Below are 23899 nucleotides of genomic sequence, written 5' to 3'. Positions count from 1 at the left end.
CCCCTGTTCCCTGCACAGCACTGGGACAGTCCCCCGGTTCCGCTCCCTGCACAGCGCTGGGACAGACCCCTCGCCCCCTGTTCCCTGCACAGCTCCGGGACAGACCCCCAGCCTCCCCCTGTTCCCTGCACAGCTCTGGGACAGACCCCTCGCCCTCTGTTCCCTGCACAGCTCTGGGACAGACCCCTCGCCCCCTGTTCCCTGCACAGCTCTGGGACAGACCCCTCGCCCCCTGTTCCCTGCACAGCTCTGGGACAGACCCCCAGCCTCCCCCTGTTCCCTGCACAGCTCTGGGACAGACCCCCAGCCTCCCCCTGTTCCCTGCACAGCTCTGGGACAGACCCCCAGCCTCCCTGGCGTGGCCAGCGGACGCCGCGGGCACAAGAAGGAATAAAGAGCGAGCTGTGGATATGATGCTCGGGGCTAACCCCTCCTCTCCAAAGGACTTCTTTCCCTCTTCAAAAGCTTGGTGCCTGGCGTTACCGTGCAGTTGGGAGCGGGCAGAGCCTGTCATTCGACCTGAGCAGGCAGAGCTTGGCTTCTGAGCCAGCCTGAGTTTCCCCCTGCCCCCCCCCCCCGTGCCCTCTGCAGGCTTTGCTCAAGGTCTACGGTGTGAAGGTATGGTGAGCACCCTCCAAAGGTAACAATGCTGCTCGATTTTGCATGACGACTTTGTTGGTCATACAGGAGATCCCAAATGTGGGCAGGACTCCTGATCCCGGGAAGCGTTAAAGATGTTAAGGGACTTGAAAAGACCAGGAAATACACTTTCTTATTTCTGGTTTTCAGAGGCTTCGTGCCATTTCCCACTGTCACAGGAACAGGGGGCGAGGGTATGGGGTATCACTAATGTAATTTGACCTTACAGATTTTATGTGAATCCAGGTTTTGTGAACAGATGTTCACACACTTCTGACCTTCGAGGAGCAGCTTTGCTCTTGGGCTGCATGTAAATTAAGACAGGATACTGGCTGTGTCACTACACTCCATCCGTATTTTACATTTTCTACAACAGCTATGCAATATACTCATCTTAACCAGAACTCGATTTTTTTTGTGCTAGATGCCTGGATAGTTACTGAGCAAGCACCACCTCTTTCAGTCTCTCTTCTGACACCACATTTTAAATTATCTGAACTGGGCAGTGCTAATAGACCTCCTCCATCGAATGGGGTTTTTTTGAAACAAGGTTTTAAACCTGTGGACGAAACATATATGCATATAAAAACTTGCTCAAGGGAGCATATCATGGAATTGAAGCCTTACTAAATAACCTTGTTACTGAGTACCTAAGTGAAATCCTTCAGAGAACACTTCTCTCCTGCGGCTCGCTCGCCTTATTGTCAGTGCCAAAGCATGTTGCTGCTATAAGGTGGACATTCAGCCCCAGGATCGTTGTGCAGCCACTTGCTCTGCATTTCCTTGTCCTTGCTGTGATCAGAGGCAGTGGGTGCCTTGTGGCCATTAACAAGTGAGACACTCCATGGTGTAGAAGTGTTAGAAGTGAATAATGTTTTATTTCTTTATTTGCTGTTTCTGTATCATTTCACTGCATAGTACTGCAAGGGAATCAGCAACAGTGCATTCAAAGTGGGAAGCATAGTTTCCAGGATTTATAGCTGTGTAATTCCCATGGGATTTAGTCTCTTTGGTTAGCACTGGCTGTGTGCTGGTGACCTGAGTGACATTGTAGCACGAGGCTTTCTGCTCAGACACTCGCATGCTCTTCTCATCTCCTCACAGGGAACTAAACAAACCTGCCATGAGCACAGCTGAAGATTTGGGAGGTAAGAGCGTGTGTGTGCATGGGAAAGCACCAGCAAGAGGGGAAAGTATGCTCAAGTCGGAGAGAGCGGTTTGTGCTGGGAGCACACGAGAGCTTTCAGACCCTCAGCCAGGATTCCTGCACTGTTGAAAGGCTGGCATTCCTTTGGGTTACTTTATCATTCATGTCTTTAAGTAAGAAGAAACTGTAAGTTTTTTGCCCAAGGTAACAGGTTTTGAGTTAACCTGGGGTGAGCAGAGGTTGTCCAGAGCCGATCACTCCAGAGGTGCAAGGAATGCAAACAGCAGGGGAACTGGTTTCTTGTGCTCAGCATGGCCAGAGCTGAAGGAGAGGTCAGTTCTGCTGGTCACCAAGCTGGAGCTTTGCCCTTCATGTTGCTCTGCATTGAGTGTCAGCAGTGCTAAAAAAAAAATACTACAAAGCAGAGCCAAGTAGGCAGGATGTTGTTCCAGAGGTACTTCTTATCACAGTGCTAAAAGAGGGCTGAGCAGATAGAGTAGGTGTCCTGGCAAACGTGCACAGTTCATGGGAGCAAAGAAAAGCAGCAGCCTGGCAAGCAGATAAACACACTGCTGGTTTGCTTCCCAAGTGCTTCAGCGTGGTCTGCCATGATGAAGAGGAGTGGAATTTTCCATCTGGTTAGTCAGCCAGTGTGTGCCATGCTCCTGGCTCCCCACCCTGGCTGCTTGCAGATGCCCGTTTAGCTGCAGGCTATGAACGGTGAGATTTCTCAGGGGCTTCTCCTAGGTCAGGAACAATCACTGGAAAAGTAGATCAGAGAGCTCACAGAGGAGGTGGCCTGATAAGCTGGAAACGTGCCTTCCCTTTGGCTCAGTTTCTGTAATGAGCTGTGAGACAGCTTGTGTTGCCTCTGTTGACAGAGTGCAGCCAGCACAGCACCACTCCAAGCTTCTCTGAGCAAGGATTTGGGCCCCACGTGCCTGCCTGAGCTCCACCTGACACCCACAGGCATCTGGGGCCACCACATCTCCCATCCTCTTTATGACCCATGATAGGGGATGGGGAGAAAGTTCCCTGTCTGGAAACTCAGCAAGGGTGCTCGGTTGGAGGCAGGAGGGATCCTGAACAGTGTGACTGCCCATACCCAGCTGTGCTGTGTGCTGGCACAGAACTGCCAGCTTGGAGCACCCTTCCCATGGATGGAGACCTTCCAAATCACAGCCCAGCACTGTCTGTGTGTGCTGCCTGCGTGGGCCAGGGAAATTCAGGCACCAAATCTGTGCCCCAGGGGGTGAAGTGTGGACAGCAAACCCTTCTGTAGCACCAAAAGGGAACAAAACTATCCCTGAGAGACTAGCTCTGGACAACTGTTCGAAGGGAAGGCCATGCTTTCCACTGTAATACTTCAGAGATGTAGTAGAAAAAAAGTAGGAAAAGCTTAGGAACAGGTTAGGAAGCTCAACCTGTTCTACTGTTAATTTGAAATCTGGTTTATTGACTTCAGACTGCATTAATATATTCAGGTCTATAATAGAGTGATCTGGCAGAAATCCTGCTGACTGTACAAGATCCAAAGATGGGCAAATAGCTACATACACCTTTGGTGTAACATACCATCCTCTGAGGACAGTTTGGCAAGGAGATGCACTGAGTGTCACCAGCAGTCAGAAAGAGGTGATTCTGAATCTTTGTGATAAAGCTTCCAGGAGATGCCCCACAGCAGGAAAGATGTGGAGATTCCTTCTGGATCTGGGAACCTTCGAGTTCTCCACCTGGGGGTCTTCTTACAGCAAGGCTCTACCCCAAGGTGAACAGATGTTTTGTCAAAATTAGGAGCCTAAGAAATATGACAGAAGAATGTCATTAAAAGAGTGAAATAAAGTCTCTGGAGAAGAGAAAGGTAGAGTGTGCTTTTCTTAGAGAGAACTTGAGAGAATTAAAGACCAAGTCCATCAGGAGTGGTCGAAAGCAGATGGTTTTAGGGGATTCTGAAATTCAGTGAAGGAAAGCCAAGGGTGGAGATTTCCTCTAGAGCTCTGTGTTTTCTGAAGTCTTGCAGTTTTTAATTCTCCTTCCAGAAAGCCACTGAACAATGGGGTAGACTCCTAATGGAAAGCAAATTGCAAAACCAGACCTCAGAAGTCAACACAATCCTTCAGTCTGTAGTCTAAGATCTCACCTGGGAGGAGAGGAGGAACCAGGTGAATCTTTGCTGAGGGAGGTGATGATTTAAGGGGGCATCTGGAAAAAACTGGGAAGTGCTGCAGTCCCTGTGACAGCCCCAGGATCATCCACCTTTACTAAGATTTTCGTACCCCAGACCTCATTTTCATTTTAGCCTCTAAGACTGTGTCTGCAGGTGCTGTGTGCACGAGTGCTGGCTTATCCATGGTGATTAAGCTCCAATCTCTTGGTGTGCCAATGCCAGCATTGCCATTAATATCAGGAAGTTCAGGTCAGCTCCTGTACAGCAGCAGCTGACTGCTTCTTCCTACTGATCATGTCTCATTTCCAGGGTCAGGCAGATCCAGGCTTATATAATTTGCCTGAAATTCTGGTGAATTCATGACCACCAAAAGAGAGTAATGCAGGTTCCGAAATTTTTCTAAATAGTATATTCCACTTAAAAGAAAATTAATTAACACAGGGCTATTCCTGTCCTGAAAAAGGAGGTCAGACCAGATGATCACACTTGGTCCCTTTTGTCCTTGTAATACATATACACATATACAGCACTGGGAGCTGCTGGGGAAGAGCACAATGCCAGTGGTGATACCATGCAGAAAATGCCCAAGAAAGTGGGCCAAGTTAAATTTGGACAAATATATCATCAAAGCAGCAGAAGTAAAGCATTTCCATCCTGTTTTCCCAGCTTGGAGAAGGCAGACTTAGCCCACAGTAGCATCAGACTAAGCTACTTGAAACAACAGAAGGGCTTTGTGACATCCTCCAGCTCTTACAACTCACTAATAGAGGATGCCCAAGTGAAAGCTGGGTGATGTTTTTGCAAAATCATGCAAGCTGTTCCCCTGGAGTAATTAATCTCCAGTTCAGACATTTCAGATTATTAAACATAGAACAGGGTGTACATGAAGGTGCTGTATTGCAGAGTCTCATCCACAGAAAAAAACCACGCTCAGAACAAATAATAATTGTGTCCACTGGTGTTCAGAACACTGCTGCTGCTTCCAAGGACTGTTTGTTGGTTTGGTTTTTTTTTTTTGTATTGCTTGGCTACATAAAAAATACACTCAAACAATATGGTTTGCCCTAAGTGCACCTCCTCTCAACACAGTTGCTCTTCCAGTTTTGGCCTTCCTGATAGCACAGTTGTCCTATGGGATAACATCATCCTGCACTGAACACTCAATTTCTCCCTTCATGGCTTCCCAGGGACCTTCTAACATCACTCAAGCCAGAGACTGTTCCAGGGTGATTGCCTCCAATCCAACAACCTGTGTTTCCCAGGAACCCAATTCTCATTCTTGAGTGGGATTCCCTTCTCCCTAACCATCCTTGGTTGCCCCATCATCACCCAGCTGTGGTGGCAGGGGAGGCTGGGGAGCCAGGGAAGAGCAGCAGGAAAGGGATGCTGGGGAGGGAACAGAGCAGGGAAAGGGCAAAGTGAGAAAAACTGCAAAGGTTTATTCACTAGGAATAAGCCTGGGGACAGAGCACCGATGTTTGAGGGAGGGTTTGCTGCCTCTGTGAAGGCAGAGAATGGAGATCAATTCAGCAGCAAAGATGCAAAGGTTATTGATGGGTTAGAAACAATGGAATCATCTGAGAATGGTCATTTCAGAATGGCCAAAAAGGGGGTGGGATCAGTACACCAACTGAAGTGCACCTACACCAATGCCAGCAGGTGACAACAAACAAGAGCTGGGAGCCACTGCAGAGCAGGAAAACTGTAACTGGGGGAGTGGCTGGACTTGATGGTTTCAGAGGGCTTTTCCAACCTGAACAATACCCTGGAACGTGGAAAAAACCACCTCAGATTTGACCCTCATTACTCAGAAGGAATGGAGTGAGATCAGACAAGGCAGGACATGAAGGGATAAGATCAGATCACATTCACGTCACTCTACTGTGGATATTCAGCTAAACTTCCAGTCTGAATTGCCTCTTGCTGGGTAGATAGCAGTTTTGAGAAACAAGGATCTGAAGAAGGGGACAGGGAAAGGCTCAGCCATCATATCTACTCTGGCTTCTCCCTCCTTCAAGGGCAGCTGTGGCAAGGCACATCCACCTTGTGCTGTATTGAAGACCATCCTTCTCCACAGCAGGAAATTCTCTTATTGAAAGAATTTGCATGAGAGTTTCAATGAGAAATAATATATTTGCAAGGGCAATCCCTAGGAGTCATGCTGTCCATGTTTCTGGCAGGATGCATTTCCCAGTGCTTCAAAGGGGGTGTGAAGATGGGCCCTGAGAAATGCTTCTGCCCACGTGAATTCACTTGTGAGGTTGCACTGCATGTCTGTCCATAAAGCAGCCAGAGCAATTGGGCACGTCTGGAATTCAGCTATCCAAACTTATAAGTGACTGCAAGAGAACTGCCTAGTTCCAGCAAAGAAGAAGCATCTCATATAGGTGAGAAGAGTTGTGTAACTGTTAAAATGCCAGGCGAGCACAGAGAATGCAGCTCTGGTACTTTGCTTTTATGACTGTTCTACTCCAGAGGCAGAAAGTGATTTTCCAGCCACTGTGACAGAGAACACAAGCTCTGTGCTAATATTCAGGCAGGCAGCTGATGAGTGTTGGCATCCACACTGAGACTCCACCGTGCACAGAAAACTGCAGCAGTGCAGAAGAGAGAGCTGCCCAAGCTGGGAGGGTGAGAACCAGGGTGGGCAGTTGTGCAGGACAAAGCACAGCCAAGCACAGGCTGCAGGAGGCAAAAAGCAGAGGTGTGAAGGAAGGAGACATGCAGACTGCTCATGAAAGGGGAGAAATTAAAAAAGTGCCACACTGCCACTGGAACTGTCTCTGTGCTGCACAAGCCATGGAAGAAAGCTGCATTCCCAAGTCATTGAGTTAAATACAGCAGAGTTAAATGTACAAATACAATAAGGCAAGCTAAAAAAAAAAAAAAAGTCTTCAGAAAGAACATTTTTATGGCATGAAACCTGAATCAAGTCTCTTTCAAATGGATCAGGCAGTTTGTAGTGTGGCAGACAAGCATGGGGCTGGGAGGAAGAGTCACAAGTAGATTAGGGCAGGGAAGAAAAGCAAAATCACTCCTCACCCCTATTGTCATGCTGGGGGAACCAGGTGAGTTTCCACCAGGGAATATCTCAGGGTGGCAGCAAGGGATTCATTCTCCAGTGGCAGTGCACTTTCTCAAAGTGTTTGAGAAAATGGTGTTTTGGAAATGTCAGGCATCACCAGAGCAACCACTGCAAAAATCTGCAGTTCCCACTGGCTGGGCCTGGATAGTGATTTACAGAGATTGTTAAAATAAAAAAAGGTACATAGCAAATCACACAAACTCCTGAAGCAGAACTCCCCTTAGCAGTGTGCAGAACAAGATCCCTGTGCACCTGGGAGAAGCAGAGAGCATGAGCTGGGATTCAAAATAGCTGAAACGCTTCAGTCACATCCACTCTCAGCAGAACCAAGGAGAAAATGAGGGCACTTTTGAATGACAGAAGCTTCAGGAACTTGCAAAACCCTGTCTCACTCATCAGTTGAAACTGCCCAAGCCAAAATTTGGGGTAATAATTTTTGTCACTGGATATAGAGTTTTTTAACTTCACCTTCTTTGTTTTGTTGTCCCATCAGAAATTCTAACCAAAACATCCTTGCAGGTGCTGTCAGTGAGAACAGCACTGGATGCTCTTTCTCTTTTAGCCCTCTGGGCCCTCTCCTACTTGGCCTTTGCTTTCCCTCCAGGCTGCATCCAGGACAATGCACCATGACAGCTTGGCTACACGGGGATGCTGCAGAGCACCATGAGAGCTACAGTCTATAAAACAAGGTAAAAAAATTATGAGAGGCACTCACATGAAGAAATTATTACAGCTCAGGTAGGAGTGGATTTACATCGGTCTGCTCCAAAACAAAATATTTTTTTTTTTTTACATTTCTGAATTTTCCTGAACTTCATGTGTTGTAAGAGTTGAAATTTAGACTTTTTGTTAAAAAATAGGGCAAAAATAGATGTTGAAATATTGGCATTTCCCATAGGAAGGAAATTCCATTATTTGAGCAGCTCTGTGAAACACAAAGGATGTTCATTTGCAGAAACTCTACTAACTTGTAATGAAGGTCGCAGCTGCATAATTGGACTCTGCTCCCAGGGCCAGTGAGCAGTGTAGGAGACAGAATTAATCCCAACCCCCAAATTAAGGTTACTGTAACAAGGAGAACAAGACTACAGAATTGCAAAATCCAGGGAAGGAAGGGCTGAAGGATTGCTTAACACACAAAGAAATCACATTTTTCCCCACGACAATTAGCAGCTGGGAATATCCCAGTGGCTTTTTACACTGCAGCAGAAGACATCCATGTCCTAGGACAGGTCTAGGTGTGAATGGCCCAAATCCATCCTCCTAGTCACCCACACATTCAGGTGACAGGGCTGCCACACTTACCTGCCATTCACTACTACTACCTGCCTCCACTTCTCTTAAGGACTAAGCATGGTCCTTAAGGGTTTTCTTTTCAGCAGTTCAGATAAATCAAGCACTTTCAAAAGGCTAAGAGCTTGCTGGAAGTCAGTGAAGCCATGGGATGGTGGGTACACCTTCTACTTGGGTTTTGTATCCCAGCCCTGCAGCCTCAATGCCTCCTCTGGGTTGTGTGTCCAAACTGGGTGTGCTGTGACTGCCTTCTAACAGACACTCACATGAGAGTTTTAATTTATCATTATTAGTCAACCCTTAGCCCACTTTTAGGTGTCTTGCATTTTAAAGATCCATTGGATAACCAATCCTTCTTAAAAAGCAGAGATGATAAAGAAGAAGTTGCTTTACTGGAACTGCAAACCTCTCCTTTAGACATACAAACCCTTTGTAAAAATCTGTCTGATTAGTCCTTTGCCCAGAACTTCACTTTTTTAGGACTGGGGTCTTTCCAAGTTGGGCAGAGATACAGACTGAGAATGTGTTTAAAGACAGAATGGGTGCCCTGTGCCTATGTAACATTTTTAGTCTACTTTTAGGATTAGAATAAATCGTTTTGAAAGGAAATCTCGGGGGAGCTGATTTGGGAAAGCTATTCCAGGCTGTTTCCCATCAAGCCATTCCTTTATCTTCAAGTGGTTGTGCAAGGATAGTGTCAGAACAGCCTCTGAAAGGTGACTCTGTGACGTGAGGTGCAGTTTTCATGTCTTTTCTCGTTGCCTCTCTCAAGGTGACATTGTGAGGTTCCTTTTTCCCCGTTGTTGAAAACTCAGAGCATCCCCTGGCCTCTGTGTGATGGGGATGATCAGGCATGCCTGGCACTCGTAGACCAAGGAGAGACTTGTGGGATTTGGCTGACCAGGGGATTTTTCCCCAAGGATTGGTCTACCCTGGGAAGACTCTACCTGGGCATCAGGCAGCTCAATCCAGAGGGAGCAGAGCTCATCAACTCCTCCATAGCCTCAGGCTGCTGCTCTGTGTCCTATTTAATAACTCAAACTTGTCTGGAAATTGCCACAGGTGCAAGTAGAAACGAAACACGGGAAAAAATGCCGAAGGAGAAGGTTTAAGGCATTTGTCACTGTGAGTTTATGGCTTAAAAAGGCCTGTGGGTGCTAACCTGGAGATTGAAAACGGGCAGAAATTAGTACAGATTCTAGGAGCCAAGCTGAACTTCAGGTGTAGGAGGTGGAAAGGACAACCATTCACTGTTTGCCAAACACTGCTGCCTGAGGTGGAATCAGGGAAACACAGGGCAGCTGAGGGGTGGCCAAGTGCGTGGCAGCTCTGCCACTCTCTGGGTGGCATCAGAAATGCACTTGTCCAGCCTAGGAGTGCTCTGCTGCAGGTCACCAGCCAACAGTGCAGCTTGGGGCTCTCCTGCAAGAGCAGCTGCCAGCCAAGCCATGTGAGAAGCAGGGGCACGAAGAGTAGGAGATGTCCTTTCTCTGGGACTGCCCCAGCAACAGCCACTATTGTGGACCCAGCAGAAGAAGCAAAGGAGACCAGCCATGCACCAGACCAGGCTGCCATGGTCCGTCTTCCTCTACCTCTGTGGCTGGGCTGGCTCTGAGCCACATTTCTGCAGAAGGGTTTTGGTGTGTGGTGCAGGCAGAGAGCTGGAACCTATTCCCCACAACTAGAGACATTAGCTTTGGAATAAAATTATGTTCTTGTGTAGCCCATTCCAATATGTGCTTGGCTGGAAAGATGACTGAAATTTTGCAGGGCACAGGGATTGGGTTTCCAGTCCCCATTTAACACTTGCATGATCTGAGATGTGATTCAATAGGAAGATTAAGGCCAGTAGTGCTATGTGAGCCACCAAATCTTGTGAAGACCAAGCAATTTATTGGGTGCAGAGAGTTTGTCTTTGTCTCCTGATGCAGCAATGGCTCCGTGTCCGTGCTGATGGAGCAAGTTTAAACAAGGGAGAATGACAGAGATAGTCAAGATCCCAAACTCCAGCCAAGTCCCATCTAATCACCATCCCTGTTTCTGGTTGTGCTCAATGATTTCAAAGGTCTTTTCAAACCTAAACAACTCTGTGAGCAATGTCTGAAAAAGCCATTTGGTGCTGGGAGCTGCTCTCTGTAATGTGGAATGAAGAGGTCCAGCTCTCTTCTTCCTACAGAGCTGATGGGGGCACAGGGTTTGGGGGGATTTCAGTACCAGGGCCCTCTGTCAGATGAGCCTGGTGCTTTGGCTTTGACCTACTCCTGGCTGGATGAGTTCAAACTCTGTGACAAGCTCCAGCTGTAGACACAACACATCAACATTGGTGTGCCAAAGCCAGAGCAAGCAGCAAAGGCCCCCACTGAGGTCACCTGAATTAAGGAGAAGGCTACTTTCAGGAAACAGCTTTTATGTCCATCGTGAGTCATGTATCTGGTAGGAATAGAAACAGAGGGGCTGTTGTGACTTTGGTGCTGTGCCTGGTTTTTTGGACATAATTTTTCACTCTACCGCATTCGGAGGCCAGCACAGGCTGGTGGGGCTCACACCTGCAACCTGACTTGTGGTTCTGGCATGGTGCACTGATAGAAATTTTGAAATGTGGGAATTCTATCCAAGAAATCAATATTTAAGAAATCAGTGAGTAAATACAGTGGAAGCTTTGCCTGCTTCCTTGAAGGCAGAGTCTGTCTCCCTTAAAGACTGTGCTGCTCATGTATTTCCTTTGCACGCTCAGTGAACCGATTCCTCCTCACGACTTGCCTCATGCACCAAAGGGGAACTGCAGCAATTTGGCTGAGGCACAGACACATGCCCATCCCCTCAGGCTGATCTGGACAAACCACAGGGGTGTGTCTGGACCTCTGAGGTCCTGTGCACACAGACTAGACCAGTGAGGGATCTGCCTGTCCAGTATCCAGCTGTTGCTGCTGGCTGTACTTATGCATGCAGCCTCCCTCGTGGAAGGAACCCTCATGAGGGGCAGGACTGGGATGGGGACGAGATCTGATCTCATTTAACAGCTGCCCTGCTCTCTGTTACTGCCAACTCTCCTTGCAGCTTGTGTGAGGAGGCAGAAGAAAGTGCAAACCCACTGGTACTGCGAGACCCAGAATGGGCTTCATGCAACCTCCTGGTGACAGGTGCTTTCTGAGCTTTGGTCTCCTGCAATCATCGAAGATTTTTTCAGTCTCCTCCTACATGCCACTCCCCCACCCCTTACTGCCATGTATCCTGAGCATATTACAGTCTTCCTTTCCTCTCTCAGGAGGTGCTGCTCAGAGCTCTCTGCTAACACTGTATCTTTCTAGAGAGAATATCCTGCTTCCTGCCTTTGAGCTGAAAGAACTAAAGAACGAAACAACTCAGAATAATCCCCCAAGACGAAAAAGACCCGCTGCCCTCCCTGCTTGACAACCTGTGCTGGTTCCAGGTGAGTGGTTTTGTCAGCGAATCTGAATGCATGAATAAGAGTGGTGCCAGCTCCAGGGGCTGAAGCAGGGAAGGAGGGTAGCAGGAGATTTCCTTGGGCATGTGCATGAGAGAGTGGCAGGGATAGCTCTTGCCTGCTTTAGGACATGGGGCTGCCCAGAGGGGAGTGCTTTAAAAGTGGGACTGTACGTTCCAGGCTGGGATTAAATGCTTTGTGGGCAGCTTGAGTGAGACAACCTTGTCACAGGACCTTGGCATGAGTAGGGGGCAATGGGGAGAGCACTTGTCCTCCCACTACTGGACTTAGGCCCCAAACCCGCTGTTCAGCTGGTAATCACTTGGTCATTTTAGAGCTTAGCTGGGCTGAAATTCCTACCTGTTTCAGATTCCTCTCCCCCTAGCTGGTGCTGTCTTACAGAGGTGGGTCAGTGGATGGGCCCTGGGCAGATCTATTCTCCTCCTGGGTCCATTGTTGTGGTAGGAGTTGTCTGGGTGGGAGCTGGCTACCAGGTACCAAGTGGAAAACAGAGATGCCCTAGCACTTCACTGAGCAGGAAGCCCTGCCAGGGGCTGCTATAGCAACACAGAGATGGCTGAGTTCACCCCAGTTGGGCTTGTGAATGGAAATTTTCAGCACAGGCACTTTGGCTGTACTGCTTTGGGCTGGTACTTCCCTTCCCAAGGGCAAGCAATGGGCCAGGCTCTAAAGGATCCAATAGCATCAGGGGTGAGGATGCCTCCAGCCAGGGGGGCTGTGAGTCCTGTGAGGACAGAGATCCTGGTCCTCAGGATTGAAAAAAATGTCCAGCCAATGTCCAGTGGCTGGATTCAATGGTCCTGACAACAGGCACTGAGCTATTGATGGGGGGGAGGTCAGGTGGGAGCCGAGACATCCACTCCTCCTTTGCTGTCCTTGCAAAGACGGTCCGTGCGAAGCACCCGCCTGACTCAGCTGTCAGGGGGGTCTGTAACTCCCCACTCGGGAGTTCCCGTGGTCTGCCCAAAAGCAAGTAGGATTTGACAGCTGCTGATGGCAGTTTTCAGACCACTGAGCAGAGGGGCAGGTCCCTTCCCTTCCTCGCACCGAGCCTCCCCTCCCACCGCTCGATTACGGGCTGTTTAACTCCTGCCCTCTCCCTAAGTGACCCAGCACTAGAAATCCACCTTGGAAAGACTGGTACAGCTTTTTCAGTGACCCCTTGCCTTGCCCTTCCATGTTTGCTGAGCTTGTGCACAGCTCTTCCCAACTCCTCTCCTTCTGCATAGATTCCTCCCTCTTCTCCCACTTCGGGCTCTTCCCCGCTGCTACCTGTGGAGACTTCAAATCCTGGTGGTTTCGATTTTGAACATAAAGCAGAGTTTCCTTGGAGATAAGAGAAACAGTGATTCCAAGTGGATTATTTCACAGTCTCTGGCTGGCTTTCAGCAATGAAAACAAAAAAGGGAGTTGTGCTAGCAGAGGGAAGACAGACCCTGGGGTAGCCTTGGGTGAGGGGGATGCCTGGCTCTGACATGCTTTTCCAGGGTCATCCCTTTAGCAGCATGGCTTGACTGAGTGCCACATGCCAGGCCCATGGCACAGTGTGACAGTATGTGCTGTACCAAACATCTCTGCCTTGGGAATATATTGCCTCTCTTGTCCCAGCCCCTGGAGTCTGGAAAACCTGGGAGAGGCTTTGCGGTGGACATTCTAATTTGGCTGAGTTCTGCCACTCCCAGGAGTAAAAGTGGCTAATTAGATTAACCCCTTGTGTGTTCTTCTACACAGACATTAGCAATAGTAGGACAATGGTGTAAAGCACCAGCATTTCAATCACTGTCTCCCACCCATTTGTTCTGAGTGCTGACAACTGGGTTTATCCAGGCCAAGAGCCTGAGCCCTCTGGAGGCTGGAGCTCTCCCCTGATGTGTTGGCCATGCAGATTTTTGCCTTCCTCGAGGCAGGCTATTTGATTATCAGCTGATATCTCTTGGACACCCTAGCAATCAGAAAGCTGTGCCAGGTGCTGTGCGAGGGCAGAGGGAGCAGGCACGAGCTGAATGGTGCTCTGTCTCATGACAGAGCACAGCACAGGGCAAGAAGGCAGACACAGTCTTCATCTGAAATTTTCTTTACTGTCTCCAACCCCACACACTGTGGCAGGAGTGCCCTGTAATGCCATGCCTTGCCAGTGCCCAGGACCACCTTCTTCCCCAGAGGAATACAGGAATATATCCCAGTGGATTCACCTGACCAAAGGCTCCCCCTCTGCTGACACACCCCTGAGCTCCTCACTGTCTGTCCAACAGCCACAAATGGCTCTTGGCTGTTTCAATGAAGTGGCATTTTCTTGTTCATCTTTCAGTGTGGTGCAGGAGTGTTGTGCAGGGCTCAGAGGGTGAGAGAAGAGTGGAGAACCAGACCATGGCCCCGTGATAATTATACATGTAAATGAGCTCCAGGACACTTCCTGGACAGGATGTGTCAGTGCTGTCTGAAGTCCTGAAAGCCTTGTCTCACAGCACATCAGCAGAATGAAGGTCACAGCATGGCTGAGGTTGGCAGGGACCCCTGGACATCATCTAGTCCAACTGCCCTGCCCAAAGCAGAGTCAGTCACAGCTGGTTGCTCAAGCTTGTGTCCAGACAGCTTTTGAATATATCCAAGGATGGAGACCCCACACCTTCTCTGGGCATCCTGCCTCAGTTAAGTCTGTCTTGCAGCGACAAAGACTTAACTTTATGCTTAAGAGGAATTTCCTGGTACTTCAGTTCACATCCAGCTGGTCACTCATCTGGTCACGGGGAAACACTGAGAAGGATCTGGCACTGTCTTCTTCACACCCTCCCTTCAGGTGTACATTGATGACACCCCCCTCCCCAAGTCTTCTCTCCTCTAGGCTGAGCAGTCCCAGCTCTCCCAGCCTTTCCTCAGGGGAGATGCCCCAGTCCCTCCATCACCTCTGCAGTCCTTCAGTGGACTCCCTCATACTGGGGAACCCAGACCTTGACACAGCATGCCAGCTGTGGCCTCACCAGTGCTGAGTGAAGAGGGGGAGTCACCTCTCTCAACCTGCTGGCACAAACACAGCAGGGTTTCTGGGCCCTGGTTCTGGTACCACCCAGGATGTCCCAGGAGTTCTGTGGTCCCAGGGGTGATGTACTGAATGCAGGCACTAAGAAAAGGCTGCACTGTTTTTTGGGTTTGATGTTGACTTTTTTCTGAACCATGTAAAGTAGTCAAATGTATTTCCTCTTCCCCCAGCCCAGCCTGACCCTGACCCTGGCCTGGACAAAACCAGGCCAGAGATGTCTGCAGTGTCCCCCCATGCTCAGAACACTCACTGCCCTGTGACACCAGAGCTGTTGCATGTCTCTGGGGTGAGGGCAGAGATGTGCACAGGCTTGAAGTAAATTTTTTTCTCTATGTGTAGTTTCTGTTCCCGTTGTAAAGGTGTCCTAAGGCATGAGAAGCTCACGTGAAACATCAGGTTGTCCCCTCTGTTTCCAAACATGACAGTGAAACGGGTTCTCTGTGGGCAGCAGAACTGTCTGTTGTCCTCAGCAGAATTCAGCACATCACTGCCACACAGAACTGACATCCTCTGGCCAGCACCACTGCCCTGGGCTCTGAGGAGATGTTTTCCACAGGAAACTGTGCCCTCTCTTGGCCATGTAGCTCTGCATGTGCAGACACAGCCCACCTCCTCCAGAGGCAGCTGTACAGCACTGGGCTCTGCACTGCACCAGCACTGCCCAGGGACAGGCACCACTCCCTGGGGCTCTGCAGGGCTGCCCCAGCACCATGGCACAGGCAGACACAGAGTGTATCTGCCTGCCCAGTGCACACACCGCATTCCTGACCCATAAATTCCTGAGCAAAGTCTCCCTTTCACCTCTGCTGGCAGCCTGGCACATGCAGGGCTCAAGGAGAAGCTTGCTTGTGAGCTCCCATGGACACAAACCACCTCATTACAGACAGTGCAAAACCTTTCACCACATGAAAAAAAATTAGAAATACTTACAGCCTGCCTCTTGATGCTGCTGTTTGAATAACTGAGTGCAGGAACATTTCAGCGATGGCAGCTTTATAAAAGTCAGACTTGGCTGGGTTTTCTTCTGTAGCTCAACCTGCACAAAAAAACAAAGTAAGAAGAAATTGAAGACTTTCACAGCAGCTTTCCTAGAATCTGAGTTAAATGCAAAATTTCCTCAGCAAACAGCTTAAAAGTTGCCCCAACAATTTCTTTTTTTTTTCTGTTGTTCTGATGTAGCAATATTTAAGATGTGCATATCGGTTTCTGAGAACTGAAAAATCTCCACAGCCTTGAGCATTTGGTGTTGCAACATGAAAGCTGTATAATTCCCACAATTATGGGAATTCATGCAATTCATGCCTGGACACTTTATCACAAGACAAAGTCTGAGATTACTTTCACCCTAAATTCCAAACACAGCACAGCACTGTTCCAACTACTAGGAAATAAATTAACTCTGTCCCAGCTGCCACTCATCCTCTCAGGGGTGGAGCATGCTCTATATTTTCTATCCCCTAATTTGTCCCACAGTAATTCCTAGTACTGTTTTTCTGTCAGCCTGTGCTTTTCTGTGATCTTTCCAGTATCTTTTTGCGTCACTGGAGTGTACAATTAAGAGTTTTTCTTTCTATGTTTACTGCTTTTCACTTATTGACAGAGCAGATCATCCTTCCAGTCAGTTGTGAGCAGATGAACAGCTCAGCCCTCTGCACAGTTTCTTTTTGGACCTCACAACTGAAATCTCTGTTGGTGGACTGTCACCACAAGCAGTGCTGACAAAGGGATCTCCTCTTTCATCCCATGGTATATACACTGCTTTAAAAACCTTTCATACATGATCCTTGATAAAAGATTTTTAAAAACTCTGGCTGATCTGACACTGAGGTTATATCCTTAGTGATGTGGGTTTTTCTTCAATTAGATGCATTTGAAGATTGCCTTTTACTCCTCCTTTTCTCCCTAGTTCTCCATTTTAATAAGCTGGTCTTTTCTCCAGGAGAGGGGCACAGACAAAGATGTGTGTTTTTCCAGAGTCTGTAGTCAAAGCATACATACAAGATACAGTTTCAAGATGTTTCTCTGCTGTGTGGAATATTTTACTCTCAGATTCTAAGTGTGGAACTTTGTGGGGCCAAAATGATGCAGTCTGTGAGAAGCAGATGCAAACCTGCCCTGATGCTCCTGCACTCAGCCCTCCAGCCCCGGGATTGTGCCATGGCCAGCTCCCATCTCCCCTCAACCAGGATTTTAATACCTTCTGTCTTTAAAACATGCTCATGGAAAGGTGCTGCACACTGGATGGTGTCAGCTTTTCTGATGTTGGCTGCTTTAGTAGAGACAGGGCATAAGGAGGACAGGTGTTCTTCAATGTCCAGTACAAATTGGAATATCTCAGCTGATTCAGAGATTTCCTGCTTTCTAGCTCTTTATAGGTCCTTATGCTCTATTGCCCTCCTCTCCCCATATTGGAAATCTCCCTGGTTTAGATGGGAAGATAACCACAGAAAAATCTGCAAAAAGCAGGACAAAATGTAGTGCCAGTACTCTTCCTTCCTCATTTTTCACTTTCGCTGTCTTCTGACTGATGCCCCTAAAATAGCCAAAATTCCACTGTTTATGTGAAACCTCACTGCCAGGAACTAGGCATTAGTTTTGCAACGCTGAAATTTCTTGCAAAACACCCTCTGCCCCCTCGTTGAACCTCCAAAAATGCTCTCAAATATCTCAGTGTTCCTGGCTGAGTGGAGCCTGGAGGAGCAGCCACGGATAGAACAACCTGCACCAAGAGGGCAAAGCCACCTTCTTCCTCACAAGAAGAAAAATCCAAGCCATTGACAAGAGTACTCTGATGACTGACTGCAACAGTCTGAGAACTTCCAGCTGATGCAACAGATAAACAAATCCAGAGATGCAGAGGGAAAGTGCTGTGGAGGGGGCCTCGCTATTGCAAAATATGCAGATAGAGAAAGGGAGCAAGTTAGCAAGAGGGTGGGGACATCACAGGAGTAAGATCTGCCAGTGAGTTCCCTCTGCGCAGTAAGTTTTGGTCTGAGGAGGCTGCTGAGCACATGGTGGAACATGGAATCTAATTATTAATCCGGCATTTTCCCATATCAATACAGAAATTTCATTTTGTTCGCACAAAAGTACATTTTCCAGTGCATGTGGATGGGGATATATCTGGAGAAAAGAGCAGGTGAGTCCCTTTATATCTGTAGGTTCTACCCCCACCTTCCCTGTGCAGGAGGTTGTGCTGTTGCTGTGGTATGGTCCAGCTCCGAGAAAGGCAAGGATTGGAGGAGAGGGAGCCCATTTTTCCATACTCCTGGATCCACATGGGTCTCCTCAGGTCGTCACAGCAAGTGGGAACTCTGTTTTGTGTGTAGCAAGTCTGTGGTGGGTGATGTGACTTTTCACTTCACTAAAGAATTTGGAGCTTTGCACTTTGAAGCAAGGCAGCACTTCACCTTACCAAGGTGTGCTGGGTTGTTTCATGAACAGTGAGTGGTTTGGGAGTAAGAAAAAGAGTGTCTGAGGTTTAAAACTTTCTTTGGTGGTTCTGCTCTTGGGTGGTAGTTTGTTCTGCTGTAGGAAGCTGCACTGCATCTCTGCAAGCCAATGCTGTTCCAATCCACAAGAAAGGTGTGAGGGAAGACAGAGGGGACTAACTGCAGACCTGTGAATCTAACCTCAGCTTCTAGAAAAATTATGGAGAAGGTCATACTGAGTACTACTGAAAAGCATTTAAAGAATAATGCAGTCATTAACCAGTCAACGTGTGTTCACAAAGGAAAAGTCCTCTTTAACCAGTTTGATCTCCTTCTAGGAGGAGGTCACACACCCAGTTGATAAAGTGAAGGTGGTGCAAGTCTAGATTGGGAGAGGAGTGGCTGGAGAGCAGCCCTGCAGAAAGGGACCTGGGGGTGCTGATCAGCAGCAGGCTTAAGAGGAGTGAGCAGGGTGCCCAGGCAGCTGAGAGGGCAAATCTCATGCTGGGGACATCAAAGCATGACCAGCCAGTCCAGGGAGGGGATTATCCTGCACTGGTCAGCATTGGTGTGGCCTCACCTGGAGTACTGTGTGCAGGGCTGAGCCCCAACACTGAAGAAGGATGTGAAGGTCCTCAAATGTGTCCAGAGGAGGGGAATGGAGGGTGAACCTCCTGGTGAAGGGCTGGAAGACACATCCTGTGAGGATTCTGAGAGGTCTGGGCTTGTCTCCTTCAGAGAAAAGGAGGCTGAGGGGTGAAGTTGTTGCTCTGCAGCTTCCTGAGGAGGGCATGTGGAGAGGGAGGTGCTGGGCTCTTCTTCCTGGGATTCAGGGACAGCACAACTGGGAATGGTTCAAAGCTGTGTCAGGGGAGGGTCAGACAGGACATTAGGAAGCATTTGAATGCCCAAGCAACAGGACAAAAGGTAACAGCCAGAAACTAAAACACAAGAAGTTCCACCTCAATGTGAGGGTGAAGAACTTCTTTACACTGAGGGTGCCAGAGCACTGGAACAGGCTGCCCAGGGAGGTCATGGGGTCTCCCTCTCTGGAGATATTCCAAACCCACCTGGGCACATTATTGTGTCACCTGCTCTGGGTGACCCTGCCTTGGCAGAGGAGTTGGACTGGATGATCTCCAGAGGTCACTTCCAATCTCAACTACTCTGTGATTCTGTAATTTCTTTATGGACAGGGTGGTCAAACCCTAGAAAAGGCTTCCTTAAGAGGCAGTCAATGCCCCAGGCCTGTCAGTGTTTAAGAGGTATTTGGACAGTGGCCTTTGCAACAACTTTTGGTCAGCCCTGAGAGGGTCAGGAAGTTGGATGAGGTGATCCTTGTAGGTCCCTCCCAACTGGAATGTTCTAGTCTATAATTTTGTATCCCTCCAGCTGCTGACTGTGCAGACAGTTACTTATTTCATTATAAGGGTAGTAAGCTCTGGGACAGACTTCTAGAGAAAAGTAGATAAGGTGGATCACAAAAGGGATTATCTGAATGAAAAGAGTGAGATCTGAGAGGTGTCCTCCTCCTTGTAGGGTCGGTGATGTCAGGAACTGGCAAGACAAGAGGATACAAGATGTGTGAAAGTCCTGGGTCTTTGGAACCTGACAGCTAATAATGTTTTTTGTCCAACTCTGTATTTGGGTGGCTACTGAATAAATAATACAAGTCCATTCTGGGACACAGGAGATTGAATCCATTGTTCCTTAAGCTACTGTTGAGTTCAGGAGGCATGAACTCAATTAATGGAAAGAATATGTACTTTGCAGTTCATGTTTTTTATGGGTAGCTGTGAAAAACAGGACTGGCAGTGAAAAGAAAGAACACAGGCAAAGTTTTCATGCAGTCTGGTGTGTATTGTCTCCATCAGCAGATAGAAGGGGGGTGGTGTAGTAAGGAAGGGAGTGATCAAGCTGGAATGAGTGGATCAAAATCTACAGAATGCTGTTTGTTGATCCAAAAGGTGGGATGACCACAGAAGCACTGAAAGGTTCCCATAGCAAATGCCAGTGGCAAAGCTCAAGCCTTGGGAGGGCTTAGAGTGACTTGGCCGGGCCACCACTGCTCTGAACCTCACAGAGGCATCAGCATCTGTGCAAACAAACCTTCTCTCAGAATGGAGGTTTTCCTCCACCTTCTGTGGAAATGACTTTGCAATCTGTACTATGAAGCAGCTCCTCTTTAAGGCAGTGTCTTCAGGTCATGATAGGCATTTATCTGGGTCCGTATGGAAGACACTATATGTGTATTTTATAGAGAATACAGTCTCAGTTTTGAGGGTTTCTTTGATTTCAATTTAGGATTACGAATGGAGTAGCTCTTATTTGATTTACAACACCAAAGACAGGCCTTCCAGCACTTGCTGATGTGCTAAGGTGACTTTGTTCTCCTTTGGTTTCATGTAGGCTTGTATTATCTTCGCAAACTTCTGGGAAGAAGAACTGTTTTCAGACCTTGCATCTGTCAAGGCACAGTGACAGAAGGAAAATGGAACCTGCATAGTCAGTCAATAGTCTCCCTTATGATAAGAACTGTTGGGTTGGTGCCTTCTAGCACTCCAGAGGGGACTGGTTTGCCTCTGTAGCCCCCTTGTTCTTTTGTTCTGAAGAATATAGGAATAATAGTAAAAAATGAATGGATAAAGTACAGTAGATTGCTCCAGGCCTTGCAGCCAGTTGGTAATGGAGCAGAATTGGTTCTTCATTTACCTCTTTGGAGCAGGTTTGATTTCAATATTAGTATTTGTGAGGACAAGACGAGAGTTAACCCCATCAGTGGAGTTTGACAAGAGATACTACTTGAAAGTCTTGTTATGTTTATACGGAAAATCAGTAAATAAAGTCTTATCCTCAGCCTCCACAGAAGGCAAAGGGATTCTGTTCCTTTCTACAGAAACAGCCAGTGCCACTCACTGCCATGGGAAAAGCTGTTCTGGTAGGGGCCTGTCCACCTAGGAGGTATGTCAGAAATGTTTGCTGCTTGGTTTTGTTTGGAAGAGTTTGTGTACAGGAAAGGGGTTTATTGCCAGGTGATAAAAATACATTCCTGTCCAAGCTGATGAAAAGCCTGGGTGGCTGTGGAGCCCTTTCTGGCTGCCCAGGCCACCACAAGCCACTTCTCAGCTCAGGCTGGGGGCTACAGTAGCTAGAGCTTTTCTAGAGGCACCAGAGCAGTAGTGACAAGACCCTGGCAGCCCTTTAGATGCTTTCCATGAAGTCTGCTCCTTGCAGATGGGCAGAGGAGAGTGCATTCATCATCATCATCATGGCTGGGCTTTGCAAACGAAGATTTGGGAAGGGCTCTGCCCACGTTTGTTACAAACACGCTGGTGGCTAAAAAGGCCAATACGAGACAGGCACATCTGGTTGCAAAAGGCACAGCAGAAAGACTCCTTAGGTGGTCAATTCTGCAAGACACGATTCTTTCTGCATTGTCTTTTCTCCTCAAGAGTGATCCTGTGGGCGTTCTCAAAAGACAGTGTGTCTCCAGACCTCCTGGTTGGAGGCCAGAGTAGACCAGTTATGTTGATCAATATGGCCAAGGCTGAGAATCAGCTCTAAATAAATGTGCTCAGGGCCAAGGGAAATGACCTAGAGATGAAGGGAAGGTGTGCAGCCACTTATGCTTTCCTGCCTGTCCTTCTCGCTGCCCGGCAGAGCTGTACCCGGGGCACTGAGCAGCCGTGCTGGCCATGAGCGAGCAGAGCCACGTCAACAGCCTGTTCCTCAACGAGGACGCAGCCAAGCGGCTCCACGCCGAGAGCCGGGTGCGGCGGCTCCGCCAGGCCGTGCAGAGGCGAGCGGCGCGGGCCAAGAAGCGCATGCACAGCATCACTGCCCAGAGCGCCAAGAGCTTCTTCAGGAGAAACGCCTTCGTCCTCTTCACCATCGCCGCCGTCTTGCTGGGTACGGAGCTGCCGGCGGCACCAGGCGCCGCTTGTAAACGTGGGGAAATGTCTGTTTATTCTACAGAGGTTTTGTTTTATTGTAGCGGTTTGGGTGGGGAGGGGAAGTTGTGAGCTGGCAGCTCGAAGTGCTGTCCACATCAGCACAAAGCGAGTGCCTTTGTGTGCAAGAACAACAGACCCCGCAGAGGGTGTGTGTGCAGGAGGGAGTCCTTGTTGATCCTTTCTGGCTGCAGTGTAAGAACAGTCAACAACAGAAAGGGTTTGATGATCCAGCTCAACCAATCCTTATAAAAATCATCCAGCTTTCTTCAGAGGCATCTTGTGAGTGCAGCTGCAGGCACAAGGGGTCTTCAGATTCATCCCTTTAGCCTGACAGGACCAGAACTGACGTGAGGGGCCGTGATACAATGCACAGCAAACCTGCTCAGCAGATAGCAGGTTGTCCCTAGCTTTTGATCCAGGCTATATGTCTCTAACTCACTGGCTGAACTCAGCTTTAAGGGGTGAATGGACAAAGACTCTGAACTGTGTAGTCACAGTTTGGCACTTTGTGTTCATGAGTTTCCCAGGAACAGACCCCAGAAGAGGAACAGAGGAGGAATAAGGAGACCTGTGGTTTAGCACAAGGCTGCTGTGCACATAAATATGTCAGAGGGAGAGAGAGCACACAGTAAAAACTGGATCATAGCCTTTTAGAAAATGAGCATTTGTTCCTTTGGGGAGAGGGGGAGCTGAAAGGAGATGAGAAAGAGAAAAGCCACGCTGTAGGACTGAGGGACAGACCACTGGATCACATTGTCCCATTTCCATTCTCATCCCTTGCTGATCCACAGGGATTATCCTGGCATTCTCCCTCCGGCCCTACCAGCTGACCTATCGCCAGATCAAGTATTTCTCCTTCCCTGGCGAGCTGTTGATGCGTATGCTCCAGATGTTGGTCCTTCCTCTTATTGTCTCCAGCTTGATTACAGGTGAGAAGTGCTTTCTGCTCCTTTCAGCCCAGGCAATGGTCAGCAAAGAGATGGCAGCTGTTGTTGGAGTGCCCCTTTGTGCCCCAGCTGGAGGTGCTTGGATTAGCTTGGCTAACCATGGTGAACATGACCCACATTCATCCCACTGCTGGCTCAGGAGTAGGGCAGAGGAGCAGAAGGCCTTGTGCTTTCTCAGAAGAGTGGGGAGAACACAACGCAGTGGTTCCAATGCCCAGTGCTTGAGCAGTAACAAGGATTTCATCCCACGTAACCTCAAATGTCAAGTTTGTTGCCCAAGTCAGCTTCAGGTTTCCTCCAGCCTAGAGAAGGTTAGTTTGTGTCAGTCCAAAAGGACTGAGGTTGATCACCAGCTGGAGGGCTTGTTTCACCCAGATCCTCACTGAAGACATGCCAGACAGCCAAGCTTTCAGACAGCAGGAGGGACTGAAAGGGATTCCACCTCCTGAAACATCCCACCCTTAGGGACTGAAAGGCCCAATGTACCAGGAGGGGATTATTTCCCTCCTGAGAGCTTTTGAAGAAAATTGCTACACTCCCAAATGCAGCCTAAGACCCACCACTGTTATGCTCCTTCATGACCACAAGCCACATCCTCCTGTATCCACATCACCCTGGAACTCCAAAGTCTGCCCCCTTAATGCTGTGCTTCCTAGAGACCCTAGCTCCCTGCCCAACTCATGCATGTGCCTTGCACCCTTTGAATCTTCCTCAGGCTTCTCCCTTCTCTCTAA

The 23899-nt window shown here is 48.5% G+C and overlaps 1 protein-coding gene across 11 annotated transcripts in view; it reads left to right on the top strand.

The window, feature by feature from the left end:
• Positions 1–490: 490 nt before the first annotated feature.
• LOC127481401 (excitatory amino acid transporter 4-like) overlaps positions 491–23899 on the top strand; it is a 35605-nt gene continuing 12196 nt past the window's right edge. For 2 of the 11 annotated variants that reach the window (XM_051810679.1, XM_051810671.1), the window contains exons 1-6: positions 491–618; positions 1744–1787; positions 7643–7727; positions 11640–11761; positions 21926–22174; positions 23010–23147. In XM_051810679.1, the coding sequence (XP_051666639.1) occupies positions 21961–22174; positions 23010–23147 (352 nt within the window). In that variant the 5' untranslated portion in view covers positions 491–618; positions 1744–1787; positions 7643–7727; positions 11640–11761; positions 21926–21960. Of the gene's footprint in view, positions 641–1743; positions 1788–6251; positions 6341–7642; positions 7728–11639; positions 11762–21925; positions 22175–23009; positions 23148–23899 lie in introns of those variants that run through there. The other 9 variants (XM_051810672.1, XM_051810680.1, XM_051810674.1 and 6 more) reach the window with 9 other exon arrangements.

This window comes from Manacus candei, unplaced genomic scaffold (assembly GCF_025592945.1).
Source record: "Manacus candei isolate 608988 ecotype Guabito, Panama unplaced genomic scaffold, ASM2559294v1 h1tg000078l, whole genome shotgun sequence".
Classification (NCBI taxonomy): domain Eukaryota; kingdom Metazoa; phylum Chordata; class Aves; order Passeriformes; family Pipridae; genus Manacus; species Manacus candei.
Note: the sequence above shows the minus strand (reverse complement) of the source record. Positions and strands in the feature narration are given on the sequence as shown.